Source organism: Octopus sinensis, linkage group LG5 (genome assembly GCF_006345805.1).
Source record: "Octopus sinensis linkage group LG5, ASM634580v1, whole genome shotgun sequence".
Classification (NCBI taxonomy): domain Eukaryota; kingdom Metazoa; phylum Mollusca; class Cephalopoda; order Octopoda; family Octopodidae; genus Octopus; species Octopus sinensis.
The window spans coordinates 22006386-22022203 of record NC_043001.1 but is presented as its reverse complement, the minus strand read 5'-3'; the positions used below and the strand labels follow the sequence as shown (position 1 = coordinate 22022203).

The following is a 15818-nucleotide window of genomic DNA, read 5'->3' as shown; positions in this document are numbered from 1 at the left end:
AATCTGATTTGGAAATGTTTCTACAGCTAGATGCCCTTCCTAACGCCAAACACCATGGGGGTCAGTCAGGTGGCACTGACATCAGCCACGCTCAAATGGTGCTTTTTACGTGCTCACATTTCAATTTGGCACTTAACTTCCTTCAAAGTAGGCCCCCCTCCTGAAGCCACACACTTTATCCAGCATCATTTCCACCAATGGGACCATTCCTGGAACTCCATTTTTGAGATAGCAAGCAGTTGCCCTCTTGCATCCCTTTCAAGTGGGATTTGATTTTGGGAAAGAGGGAAAAGTCACAAGGGGCAAGATCTGGGGAATATGGTGGTTGTCGGACCTGGGAAGTGTTGTGCTTGGTCAAAAACTGTTGCACAAGCTGTGCTGAATGGGCAGGTGCATTGTCATGGAGGAGTTGCCACCCACTGGACACATGTAACTCTGTCCGATGACCACACTCTAATCACTTTACTTCCAAGCAAGGGAGGTGGCCACACTGAAAGTATGGCAGCCAGAGTGAAAATATATTGGATAATATTTAGATAGCTACCATTGCTTCTAACAACAAAGATTTTCCCCCCTTAGAGTGAAGGGCAGGTCGTATGATGCTGGTGTTAGAACTATGATGCTGTATGGTAGCAACAGAAATGAGCAAGAATGTTATAACTTAGTGTATGTGCACAACAGAGTTCAAGGTCAGTCAACTTCATTCTGCATACTTTAGCTCCGTTACCATAGCAACAGTCCCTATACTTTTTCGATCAGTGTGTGTATGTGTGTGTATACACACACTAATAGACAGACCACCTTCCTTCATTTCTTTCAAATCTCCTCAAATCTTCTGCTTTCAAAGCCCATATGCTACTACCATGCAACACCATAATTCTAACACAAGCATCATACAACCTGCCCTTCACTCTAAGGGAAAAAAATCTTTGCTGTAAGAAGCAACGGTAGCTATCCAAATATTATCCAATATATCCTTACTCTGGCTACAATACTTTCAAAGCAACCACCTCCCTTGCTAATTACATTTTCAAGGTAACAAAAGCTATTAACCACATCTAGAGAGTCATCTGGGCATTTCAAGAGAATGGCATTTCAAGAGAATCTATTGCTGTTGTGTTCATACTATGTACCATCACATCACATTTGAACTGAAGTTCTCTGATTGCCTGCCTGTGATTTTACAACACACGAGTCAATAGCTTACACTGGGTACAGCATATGCAGTTTATACCAACTCATTTTCTGCATCAAACAAGCCATTTCCCTGAAGGTGCCAGGTTCTTCTGATCTATTGATTCTACGTTTAGTTTCCATCTCTAGAATCTCCTCTCGAATTTCTCTATAGACTCAGCTATGAAAACTAAACATCAGCATACAGGAATTCCAAGAACAGATAATTTTAAACTCCTCTGTGATGGCTAGCAGGACTACAATGAATAGCAAATTAAGGGCTGAACCATAATGAACTTTTACACTCAGACTATATACAACACTGACATCACTGTTGACTTTCACTTTTTTAATAGCACTTACATGCTACTTTCTTGTCTTCCACATCGATGGTAAGCATGCCTTCATCATTCCATTCTGTATACAGCTTGTAAAGCCTTCATGAACCATTCATCTACAAGTTTCCTCAGTACCCACCAAATTATATGAACACTATACCCTGTCAAATACTTTCTCCAAATCAATGAAAACCAGGAATAGTGGCTTATTCTTAGCCAGGTATTTCTCCTAATCACTAGGAAGATTACATTTGTGATGCACTGGGGACAAAGCCTAGCTGTATTTCAACCAGGTTTGCTCTATCACAGATCAATTGAGCTATGGTTTTCTCTATGACCTTAATAATTTGGTCTAGAAGTTTAGTTCTTCTATAGTTGCATCTCTCTAAGGTATCTCCTTTGCCTTTGTAATAGTTTACAATGATACTCACATGTAAGTGTAATAGGCCATGACATCTTGTATAACTTGATTATCTGGGTGATAATTGTGTATCCTACCTCACCAGATAGTTTGAGAGCCTCTTCAAATATCCACCTGTCAAACACCCGAGTTTTCAAACTCCACCTGTCTAACACCCGTGGACATGTTTACAAAGTCAGAAAACAGCACAGCTCCCATGACTTTCCGAAACATCTTTTCATGCTAAGAGTTGCTGAAGCATGGAACAAACTGCCAGCATCAGTTGTTAGTTGTCGGAGCACTGCATCCTTCAAAACTTCCATGCTTCCTAAGATTCGCCAACACTACACCTGATTTTCTCCCCTCCATACACATGCAAGCATGTATCTGACTCATACACTGTTCGCTTTTCAAACATTTGTACATTACTGCATATGCTTTATACGCACTTTTGACAAGTTGTGGTGCACCTGAGCACTGTATACAATAATTTCATTATTATTATTATTATTATTATTATCCCTGAGAGGCCTGCAGCTCTCTTTCTCTCTCTTTTCATGTCCTTGTTGCTTTATCTACCACACAGCTATCAACAGAATTGCTTGTCTCTTGCAGGGTCAGCATAAAGTAGCGTTTCTTTATCCTATGTGATCTCCCTCTTCAGCAGCCTTTTTTAATAGCACTTACATGCTACTTTCTTGTCTTCCATGTCAATGGTAAGCATGCCTTCATCATTCCAAATACACTTCTCAGTCTGATCTCTCATTGCAATTCTGAACACTTTAAGCCTCTGTCCCTCAATTTGCAGGACATGCAAATCTTTTTTTTTCTGCCTACGGTTTAACCAAGTATATTTGCGACTTATGGATACGAGACCTGGACACTAAAGAAAGCTGACCAGAAGAGAATTAATGCATTCGAGCTTTGGTGTTGGAGAAGACTTTTACGGATTCCATGGACAGCGAGGCTCACCAATGGAGAAGTTCTCAAGCAGATCAGGCCAAAAATGTTGCTAGAAGCTAAGATCACCAAGCATAGAAATGGCATATTTCGGTCATATTATGCGGAGAAAATCCCTGGAGAAGGACATCGTGCTCGGAATGGTCAGTGGCAAGAGAGGAAGAGGCCGACCAAGAACCCGCTGGCTTGACACCATCAAGAGTGATACCGGAATGGACATAGCCAATTTGAAAGAAGCAGCCCAGGATAGAACTGACTGGAGGACACTGATCCAACGAGTAACCGAGAGTCGACTTCGACTGAGCGGATAGATAGATAGATTTGCGACTTAGCTGCCTTTCTAGCCTAAAGCTCCCTACTACCACCTTCCTTCATGAATATTCATGATGTTAACGTGTATAGAAATATACAGATAATCTTATCAGATAAGATATACATATACACTCCCGTAATAACAACATAGATGCATAGCTGTATCTATATCTGTTTGCTTTTACTCAAATATGCATGAACACAAGCATACTACAAACACTACCAATGGTATATAGAGATATACTTTCACAGACAGCACACACACACAAATAGCTACAAATATTTACATATATACTCAGGTGTTGATTTGAATCTGGACCACATATAAAAATGGTCAAAACTTTGTGTGTGTGAGTGTGTATGTATATATAGATATGTGAAAATGTGTGTATGTAAATATGAGACCTTTTCGGTTTGAACGGCAGTTTTTTCTAGCGTTGTCATATGAAATTGTCACCCGTAATTATGACCCTAGTATCGATCTATTGCATTTCAATCTGTTTTAAAGTTAGTGGGAAGGGTATCTTTTTTTTCTTCACAAATGTAAATAAACCCAATCTGTTTCTTAAACGAGGGACATATTCATACGGCACGAAATGTTTTTTTACCTCAATAGATGTATTTGATTGGTTGAAATTGCAGAAATTGAAGAAAAAACAACAAATATCTTACAAACTATAGAATTTTCTCAATAAAGCCAAGAGAAAAAGATGTTTTATAAACACATTCTACCAGTATACGAAGTTTAAAATTTTTAGTTACCTAGAAATTATGTTAAAAACTGCCGTTCAAACCGAAAAGATCCTAAATATGTGTATGATTCACATTTGTCGTAGCTGTTAGATAATTTCTAGGTACAAAATAACAATACTGTTGATAGTATCATCACTTTAATGTCCTATTTTTCCATGTTGTCATGTTCAACAGGAGCGAATGAGTCAGAGGGTTGTGCCAAAGCCTGTCTGCTTCAGCATGGTTTCAACAACTGGATGTCCTTAACACCAATGGATGTTTTTTCTGTGGCACCAGCACTAGTGAGATCAAGTACGTGTAAGACAAGACCACTAAACTGAGTGGGGATATAGTGTTGAAGGATGTGAAATTATGATAGGGGAGGGGCAGGAATAGATGTCTTGCTGAAGAGGTGAATACATGGCTTCCTCCAGTAGAGAGACAGACAAACAGACAGATGTAAAGTCATAGTACAAGGTGAGTAAGTAGGCAAAACAAAACCACTCAACTGAATGGGGATATAGTGTTAAAGGATGTGAAATTATGAAAGTGGGGACAGGAATAGATGTTTTGCTGAAGAGGTGAATACATGGCTTCCTCTTGTAGAGATGGAGAGATGTGAAGTCGAGGTACAAGGTGAGTAAATAGGCATTTTAATGTGTTTTATTTTGCGTATGATGCAGTTAAATTAATCAAAGAACATAACCTACCTTGTGTTAAAACATAACCATCATAGACAGGCACAGCTGTAGTATGTGTGGCACCACTGTCCAAAATTAATCCTGTTGAACGGCCATTTGCAAAACTGGAAATCACTGTTAAGGAAGCACTTAGATTATATTTTCAAGACACCCATAAAATTATTAACCATCTTACAAACAATAACTCTGAGCACCTTTTCAAACACCACCTGTCTAACACCCATGGGCATGTTTATAAAATCAGAAAACAGCACAGCTCCCATGACTTTCGGAAACAATTTTTCACACTAAGAGTTGCTGAAGTATGGAACAAACTGCTGGCATCAGATGTTAGTTGTCGGAGCACTGCATCCTTTAAAACTTCCATGCTTCCTGAGATTCGCCAACACTACACCTGATTTTCTCCCCTCCATACACACGCAAGCATGTATCTGACTCATACACTGTTTACTTCCCAGACATTTGTACATTACTGCATATGCTTTATACACACTTTTGACAAGTCGTGGTGCACCTGAGCACTGTATACAATAATTTCATTATTATTATTATTATTTTCAAAAGTTCCCACCCATGTTCAGTAAGCATAGGTTTGTAAAGTTACAACCTTAATCAATCCTTTAAAACAAATATAAAATGATGGCATTAGAGATAGTGTATGACAATGTACTTGTTGCAGTGAAGATATTGGTGAAAGTGATGATATACATATAGATATATATGAGTGAACCTCATCATCATCATCATCATCAAATATCCAGCATGCCACACATTTGATTGGAGTTACAAGTATTTAACCCTTTTGTTACTGTATTTATTTTGAGATGCTCTGTGTTTCTTTCAATTAATTTTAAATATAACAAAGAATTTAGAAAAATAAGTTAGTTATCATTAAGCTAGTGTTAGGAACATAAATTGTGATTAAGGTTTGGTGGAAGATTTTAATTCAGAACTTTTGAAAGCAAGACATTTGTACTACAGAGCCAGAAGCTTTTTTTTCCAGGTTGGTACCGAAAGGGTTAATTTGCCTCAACTATTCATGCTCATCTCATCAGATATTTGTAGTTGAAATGGAGAGTTTGAAAGAAATTGAACATGACTTCTAGGTATTTAGGCCCCTAAATAGGCGGCGAGCTGGCAGAATCGTTAGCACACCGGGCAAAATGCGTAGCTGTATTTCGTCTGCTGTTACGTTCTGAGTTCAAATTCCACCGAGGTCAACTTTGCCTTTCATCCTTTCGGGGTCGGTAAATTAAGTACCAGTTACGCACTGGGGTCGATGTAATCAACTTAATCCTTTTGTCTGTCCTTGTTTGTCCACTCTATGTTTAGCCCCTTGTGGGTAGTAAAGGAATGGGTATTTAGGCCCCTATTGTTCAGTTCAGGTCATGTGGTATTAATGCTGTTAAAGAGACACCAGTTATTTTCTCTGATCACATATTCTACAGCTCACCATGTTGGTTATGCAAACTAAATAGTAACACAACACCATCAAAATGGTTACTTTCACATAAAGTCTACTACTGCTAATGTGTTTGAACCCCTGACATGTGAAAACATTCTACTCTACTATGTGCAGTACTCAACCAACAATAAATCCCCTAACTATACCTGCTAACATCACCCCCATATGACCAATAAGCAATCAACCTTTTTATATCACTCTGACCAACACAAATACCATAACCTTCCATCAAAATTAGTGCTAACATACTGACCAAACACATGGATCTAAAAATAAACAAAATATTGCTTTGATAGTATTAGTACCACATGACCTGAACTGGTCAACTGAAGCCGAAACACCTAGAAGCCACCCTGAATTTCTTTCAAACCCTCAACTCTGCATCCAAACATCTGATGAAGTGGATGCATCCTACACATCCATGAAGATTTAAGGCACGTACAGCTCGGCAAATTGTTATTAACTCTTTAATATTCAGATTGATTTATCAAATATAGCTTATTTAATAACACAGCTTTTAATTAATCATGCATTCTCCTGTAACTGAGATTTCAATGATGTGATTGTTTATTTTAGAACAACATTGTAGGGTGGGTGTTAGCATGGAAAGCGGACGTTAAACAATGATGATGATGATGATATATATATTAATCAGCTGAAATTGCGAGGATGATCTGGTTCTTGACTGAGGATAGAAAGCTTCAAATGACTCGTCCTTGTTTTTTTGTATCGTCTATCTGGATGTTTTGTTGTCCCTTTTTGTACCACCTAGTTGTCCGGATGTTTTGCATTCTTGTCCCATTTTGTATTTTATATATATATATATATATATCATACATACACACACATACTTCCAGTAATTATGAACAGCAATATAAAAAGCAGAAATAAACTACATAGTTACATACAGACATATATAAAATATCAAGATAAAAATTACATATATCATCTACATTCTTTCAGTTGTCAATTTTCTATCTTCCTTGCTATCTGTTAATTTTATTGATTTCATTGAAAAAAACTTTTTTTTGATGGGTGGGGAATCCAAACCACTCTACTTGCTCTGCTACTATGAATGGCTAACTCACATTATATCTCACACATCTGAACAAAAGATAAGTAAGGAACCTTAATCCATTGAACGTCTCATTTTCTGACCCATATTAATTGTCCTTCAGCCATTCGAACCATACATTTCCTCAACAGTGGCTTTAACATTTTCAAGAAATTCTAATTTGTGTCTATTACACTATTTGTTATGACCTGGAGAACTGTAACAAATTGAAGGGGCTGAGAACTGAGCTTTGATGAAAACCTATCTGCATTTTAATTCTTTACTGAATACATGTCTTAAATCTCACCTTGCTGACAAAACTTGCACAGCTAACAAGCCATTCAGCTACTCCCAACCTTTTCTCACTATATTTGTTTCAATCATTTTGAAAATAATGAAAGAATTTGGTAAGATATCTCAGTCGTTATCATGCTGGTGTTTGCAAGAGTAGTTAACATGGAATTTTGAAAGTTTTAATTCAAATTACTTTAAAACAGGAAGTTTGATTTTGTATGACAAACCAAGATTAATCTCAAAAGATTTTGCATCACAAACCAAGATTAATCTCAAAAGATTTTGTATCACAAACCAAGATTAATCTCAAAAGATTTTGTATCACAAACCAAGGTTAATCTCAACTGATTTTGTATCACAAACCAAGATTAATCTCAAAAGATTTTGTATCAGAAACCAAGATTAATCTCAAAAGATTTTGTATCACAAACCAAGATTAATCTCAAAAGATTTTGTATCAGAAACCAAGATTAATCTCAAAAGATTTTGTATCACAAACCAAGATTAATCTCAAAAGATTTTGTATCAAAAACCAAGATTAATCTCAAAAGATTTTGTATCACAAACCAAGATTAATCTCAAAAGATTTTGTATCACAAACCAAGATTAATCTCAAAAGATTTTGTATCACAAACCAAGATTAATCTCAAAAGATTTTGTATCACGAACTAAGATTAATCTCAAAAGATTTTGCATCACAAAGCAAGATTAATCTCAAGATTAATATCAAAAGAGTATGTTCTGTCAAAGCTGCTAGTCATAGTGGCTTAGACGTACTCAAGAACTTCTCTTGCAGTGTTCTCATGAGAAAGAAGGCATCAGTGGTACTCCATTTTGGCTTAAACTGAAACTGCATTGCATCTCATTTAATTCACATCCACCATTTTCAACTATTTGGATAGTTTCATCAATTTGTATATTTACAATTGAAATTATAGAAACAAATATTTTACTGTTGGATATTTTCCCCCCAAAACTTACAACTGGAACCTAAAATAACAGCAACAAGAATAAACAGAGTAATGTACCCTGCTAAGAGGAAAATATGATGGAAGAATAGGGATTCATAATTTACTTCCTAACTCTAGCCTTCCATATTGTGGCACGAAAACAATTATACAGAGGTCATTTTTGGAGATGTATCTATTCAACTCACACCTTGCACACAACATAACTGGGTCTGAGACTTTTGTAGGGCATACATTAAAGAAGGGTAATAGCTAAAATGAGCTCCAAAAAATGCAATTACCAAATGGCAACCTGGATAGGATCTATCGTGGCTTTCTATGGACCCAATTGCTTGTGCATATGTCTACCATGAGCACCAGGACTAATAAGGCCAGAGTTTAATCCAGTTTACATTGTGTGGAAGTGAGTGAGATTTCAACACTCCGTCCTGGACAGGATGGCAGTCTATTACAAAGCTAATTTCCCAGTTATTGCTGGAACTTATTTACACCTGAGTGGACTGAAGAAATGTGAAAGGAAATGCTGCCATATTCCGAATGCCTTACTTCCCTGGGCATGGATACATTGAAACTCCGACGTCTGGCAGCTGACTTGGCAGACAGCTATAAAATTATTAACCATCGTACAAACAATAACTCTGAGCACCTTTTCAAACTCCATCTGTCTAACACCCGTGGACATGTTTACAAAGTCAGAAAACAGCACAGCTCCCATGACTTTTGGAAACATTTTTTTACGCTAAAAGTTGCTGAAGTATGGAACAAACTGCCAGCATCAGTTGTTAGTTGTCAGAGAACTGCATCCTTCAAAACTTCCATGCTTCCTGAGATTCGCCAACACTCCACCTGATTTTCTCCCCTCCATACACACGCAAGCTTGTATCTGACTTGTACACTGTTCGCTTTCCAGACATTTGTACATTACTGCATATACTTTATATGCACTTTAGAAAAGTTGTGGTGCACCTGAGCACTGTATACAATAATCTCATTATTATTATTATTTTTATATAGAACACAATGCACTGGCTGGTTTAGGAATCAAAACAATGATTTTACAATCATGAGTATAATACACTAACCACAAGGCCATGTACTGTCACACTGATCCAATTAGTATATATTGGTTTCAAATTTTGGCAAAAGGCCAGTAATTTCAGGGGTGGATGTAAGTTGATTACATTGGCCTTAGTGCTCAACTGGTACTTATTTCATCAACCCAAAAATGATAAAGGGCAAAATTAACTTGGATGGAATTTAAACCCAGGAAGTAATGATGGGTGAAATGGCGTTAAGCATTTTGCTAGATATTTGGTTATAATTGTCATGTTAATATTTGGATTAATAAGTATCCTGGCGTTTGAAGTGATTACTAGTGATGGCAATGTTATGCCTTCATTCATCTTCCCACATAGCCTCACACTCAACACGGAGGCCCAACATCAAGTGCCTGGAGGAGGTAGTGCTGCCCTGGGTCAAGAGGGTGGCTGCTGGAAGACCCTGCGTCTGCAACAGGACTAACATTTCTATTTCTTTACTACCCACAAGGGGCTAAACGCAGAGAGGACAAACAAAGACAGACAAACGGATTAAGTCAATTATATCGATCCCAGTGTGTAACTGGTACTTATTTAATCGACCCCGAAAGGATGAAAGGCAAAGTCGGCCTCGGCGGAATTTGAACTCAGAACGTAGCGGCAGACAAAATAGTGCTAAGCATTTCGCCCGACATGCTAACGTTTCTGCCAGCTTGCTGCCTTCCAATAAGTATATATTAAATGAATATATGAAATGCTTTTGCAGAGTTTTTACAGAGTTATGATTACTTCCCTTGGTGAACCTTGTAGTTCAATGCTGAAGTTGGATTCATGTTTTCATTAAATTTTTAAGACCAGATACACACATAACTAAACATACTTTACTGTGTGTTGCTTATTAATCCAAATATTAACATGACAATTACAACCAAATATCTGACAACAGAATATTTCTGGATACTGATATGTTTTTAGACTGTTTACTCATTAAAAAAGTATGTGCTACTCAAACCCCAACTAAAATCTTTAAAATTCCATTTCTGATATTGAAATACTTTTAAATTTAACCTAGCAGAGAATTATAATTCAAACATATTCATTTTGAATAATTTCTACACTGAAGTCAATGGTTCTCAAATCTTTGTAACTCAGTGCCACCTTTTACCAGATGGTATTTTACAACTCCTTCTTTGCATGTTTGCAGGGGAAAAAAAAACCTCCAACAAATTAATAGAGAAACTAATTTTGTACAATGGTTTCCTAATCAGGGTCAGAAACTTGGAGGGTCACCAAAGCTATAAAGAGTAAGCTACAGACCTTTGCCAGTGACTAGATGAAATTTCAGACAGAAGTTTGTGAGATAGAATGAACCAGACTCTCATCAACCAAGAAATTCTGAAAAGGAAACGGGGCTGGAACGATCACACTCTAAGGAGATCACCAAGAAGCAATGCAAGACAAGTGTTAGATTGGCAACCTGAAGGAAAGAGGAAAGTTGGATAACCTTGTAGTAAGAAATGATTTTTTTTTTTTTTTTTTTTTTTTACTGTAGCATGAGTTAGTTGTTTGAGACAGGCACTGACCAGTTAAGGTTAGCATTGCAAAAATTCAAACATCAACTTCCGCCCAAGTCTAAGGCACATCCAAGACTAAAAGTTCAGTCAGTTGCTGTGAAGACATTGAACTGTCGACTATGTATTTTCCAGCTGCTCCTTCTATCACTTTTAACAGAGCATGGAAGTTTAACTTGGTACTATTTTAGTCATTATGACTATTAAGCCAAAGTTGCTTTAACCACTCTGGAGCAATTTCCCTCTTCTCCATCTGACATTCATCTTCGTTTATTTTAAAGCTGTTATGAAGCTTATATCGTTGTTACCTTGTTTGCTGAAACTGATGTCTAAAGTAAGATTTCATCATCCTCATCATCATCGTTAACGTCCGCTTTCAATGCTAGCATGGGTTGGACGGTTCAACTGGGGTCTGGGAAGCCCGAAGGCTCCACCAGGCCCAGTCAGATCTGGCAGTGTTTCTACAGCTGGATGCCCTTCCTAACGCCAGGATGCCCTTCCTAACGCCAAGGATGCCCTTCCTAACGCCAAAAAATTTATATCTACATTATGACATTTGACTCACATTGTATTGTATAATGGAACTGACATCACCTCCAACTTGAAAAAACCTTTAAATTGAAGTAAGTGCAACTGAATTTATTCATGTCTTACGAATGTTATTCCGCCAGACTGTACGTCTACAACCTGATGTTTTACACACACCTCATTTTCTCCTGTAATTTACGTTTCTTCAGCATTGTTGGCATGGAGGATGAAGCAGAAGCAATCATTCTCCCTTGGTCTGAAATCAAGGAGGTAGCCCCAAATCATATCCACTGGTATGAAATGGTCACAACTATATTTCTTATGGAGTAATGTGGACTAACTTTTCTCACCATCATCATCTAATGTCCATTTTTCATGCTAGCATGGGTTAGAAAAGTTTGACAGAAGCCAATGAGCCAAAGGGCTGTGCCAAGCTCCAATGTTTGTTTCTATGGCTACAAGCCTCTCCTAAAACCAGTCAAATTTACAGAGTGCACTGGGTACATTTTACATGGCATTGTCATTAATGAGGTCACCAAGCAACTTGCAAGATAAGACCCTGCCCCTGTAAAGTCTTTCTCATATTCTTTTAAGTTACTTATCTTGAAATACAGCAGTTAAAACTTTGTTTCAACATTTACCACCAAATATTAGAATTTGGAGATATAAGATATTTTAGAATTTATGACAGAGTGCACAGGGAAAGCTGTTAACTCGCAGTTATGGAGATGAGTTGCAATACAGAATCTCTTGACCCTTTAGCACTTAAACTGACTACATTTGGCCCAAATATTCTGTTTTATGTTCAAACTAACCAGATCCAGTCTCTGACACCTACCCTGCAGTGTCATTCTAAAAATAAGCAGACACATCTTCGAAATCTCAAAGTTATGAGATAATACAGGATTAACTTTATAAAATGTGAATAAATAATTATTACATTTGACAAAGTAATCTGAATGCTAAAAGGTTAATATACATAAATATGTAAATTATCACAGATTTTGTTTTCTTTTACGCACACATGTTTTATACCATCATATATCTGCTTTAATGTTTAAAGCTATAATAATCTAATAAAAATAAGGAAATACCAATACTTTGCAAGGGAAAGGTGAAGACTTTCTGGTTTCTGCAAAAGTAATCTCACTAGGAATTACGTTGACCCTTTAGTATTCAGATTAGCCAGCGCCGCCTCGACTGGTTTCCGTGCCGGTGGTACGTAAAATGCACCAATCCGACCGTGGCCGTTGCCAGCCTCGCCTGGCACCTGTGCAGGTGGCACGTAAAAAGCACCCACTACACTCACGGAGTGGTTGGCGTTAGGAAGGGCATCCAGCTGTAGAAACATTGCCAGATAAGACTGGAGCCTGGGGCAGCCTTCTGGCTTCCCAGATCCCCGGTCGAACCGTCCAACCCATGCTAGCATGGAGAACAGATGTTAAACGATGATGATGATGATTACTCAGTCAAATGTAATGCTTATTTTTTCACATTGTTTTGAATTAATCTGCATTATCACATAGCTTAGAAATTTCGATAATGTAATTATTTATTTTTAGAATGACATTGCAGAGTAGGTGTGAGAGGTCAGATCTAGCTGGTCTGAACATAAAATACTTTGGCCAGATATGGCTGGTTTAAATGCTAAAGGGTTAATATAGAAATCTGTTCTAGTAGGAACAGCAGTGGATTGCTTAATAGGTCTTCAACACCTAGGGAAAATAGATGACCTTGTATCAAGGACATTGATTCTAAATTTAACACATTTGTTCATAGTTTAACTCTTTTGTTACCATATTTACTTTGAGATGCTCTGTGTTTCTTTCAATTAATTTTAAATATAACAAAGAATTTAGTAAAATAACTTAGTCATCATTAAGTTGGAGTTAGGAACATAAATTGTGACTAAGGTTTGGCGTAAGATTTTAATTCAAAACTTTTGACAAGACATTTGTACCACAGTGCCAGAGGCTGTTTCAGCTGGGTTAGTAACAAATGGGTTAAATAACTATCTAAAAAGTTAAAATTACTGATTAAAAGGATACGCGGACAGAACAGCATTTTTACAGAGGAAGAATGCTGGAACATTATATTTCTCAAACATGACTTCAGTTAATGTTTCTCGTTTAGCTTTTGTGTTCCACTGCAAGATAAAAGAAAACAAGCCTAGATATAAACAAGTAAATTAGAATCAGAGCTGTATGGAATTTGATGGCATAAAAGATGAAGGGGGTATATTAGATGTACCCCAATTACAGTAGTACATCTTCAGAAAAGAAAGTTTTAGTACATTACAGTATGTGTTTTATGTCTAACTTTGTATATAAAACCCAGGGCAATTTTTTGAGACTTTTGGTAGTGGAGAAAAATGCGCATTCCAAATGTTTCCAAATATGGTACATCCTCCATATTGTGCACAACACATACAGTAAATTGAGTAAATTGACTCCCATTTTATATTTTTAATTTCATGCATTTGCATTGATTGTTTTTGATTTTGTTGGCTACACAGTATAGTAGGGTCAGTTGGGCACCATCTGTGAAAAAACAGCACCATGACATAATTCACTCTGCCACAAATTTGGAAACAACATGCTGTAGTGCTTGGCATTTGCACTGGAAGCTCAAATATATTTCAGAATATTTGGGTGTCAATCTGAGGACATGCATCGAGAGTGATAAAAATCAAACATCCTGGTGTCTGAAGTGATCACTAGTGATTGCAATGTTATGCCTCCATTCATCTTCCCACATGGCCTCACACTCAACACAGAGGCCCACATCAAGTGCCTGGAGGAGGTAGTGCTGCCCTGGGTCAAGAGGGTGGCTGCTGGAAGACCCTGTGTCTGCAACAGGACTGTGCCATGCCACACAAGCAGGAGAACCCAGTCGTGGCTGTCAGACAATTTTTGTGACCACATCACCCCTAACATCTGGCCACCTAACTCCCCACACTGCAACTCCCTTGATTATTATGTGTGGGGCACAGTTGAGTGAGAGGACAACAAAACTCCTTGTAACACCAAAGATGAACTGAAGGCAAGGATTATGACAGCATTCATCAACTTAAACAAGGAGACCATCCAGAAGAGTAGCAGGAGATTCCGAAGTAATCTGGAGGCTGTGATTGAAGCCAAGGGTGATTTTATTGAATAAATTTACTCTTTAGTATTTCAAAACATTTTTATGTAATTCTGGTAAATATATCTGTTAAAATGAGATGTCGGTGTTATTTTCATTTTTGCGTAATTTAGACAACAGTTTACTCACCACACCTTGTAAATGAATTAACTTCTTTTTATTTGTTTAACAGAAAAAAAGAACAAAAGATATCACATGACTTTTTAGTAACATCACATTAGAAGTTATCTGAATTAAAATTAGAATTTATCATTATCATTTATTAAATGATGTTGCATGAAGCAGTGCTAAATATATTTTATTCAATGCTGCTTCATGCAACATTATTTAATTCTAGCTTGACCAAGCGTTTTGCACATCAGCAAACATTCCATACACTGATTTAACAAGAATAACTGTTTTCTAAATGGATTGTGAGTGACTGATTTGGTTTTCATAGCTGATGAAGCAAAACAACTCAGAAATGCTTGGGTCCTATAATCCAATGTTGCTCACAGTTCAAAACAAATGTAATTCAACATATGTCTAAGTGGAGAAGACTATCTCCACAGCTAAAGGTTTTATCATGTCCGAATACATTCAAACGTGTTAAATATGATCTTACATGAATATATTACAATTTATCTATGTTTATCCCTTAATTAAACAGACTGAAATTTAAAAAACTTACAGCAGGCTCTGACATCATGACAGGATGAAGATGAGGTTCAGATTTGATGTGACGAGAATACACATAATCGACCATCTTCTCATAGGTCTCCCAGTTTTCAACTGATTAAAAGAGAGCAAACATTAAAATAAAATTTGGGTTGCACTTTTAAATAAGCTAATATTAAGTCAATGTATGAAAAATACAGCAAAAATTGGAGTGGAATAAAGACATTAACAAAAGGGGGAAAAAAGAAGCAGTGGAGATAAAAATGTATTTATTCTTTTATGAACTGCAGCTATGCTGGGGCACCAGAATGAGACAGCTGGGCACAGGTGTTTGGACACTGATGATTTGACTGGATTGGTACTGATTCCATTTTAGTGACGGTACTTTTTGGAGTTGGAGGAGAGGACACAAACACACACAAGAATATGCACATACAGATAAGAAGAGGGCAAGAAGGGAGAGACAGACAGACAGACATTACAA

At 37.2% G+C, this 15818-nt stretch overlaps 1 protein-coding gene across 1 annotated transcript in view; it reads right to left on the bottom strand.

Moving 5' to 3' along the window:
* Nucleotides 1-15818, bottom strand: part of LOC115211790 (actin-like protein 6B) — a 148121-nt gene that overhangs the window by 61005 nt on the left and 71298 nt on the right. The window contains exons 4-6 of the mRNA XM_029780479.2: nucleotides 15348-15448; nucleotides 13582-13679; nucleotides 4626-4720 (exon numbers count right to left, since the gene is read on the bottom strand). Coding sequence (XP_029636339.1) covers nucleotides 4626-4720; nucleotides 13582-13679; nucleotides 15348-15448 — 294 coding nt within the window. The remainder of the gene's footprint in view (nucleotides 1-4625; nucleotides 4721-13581; nucleotides 13680-15347; nucleotides 15449-15818) is intronic.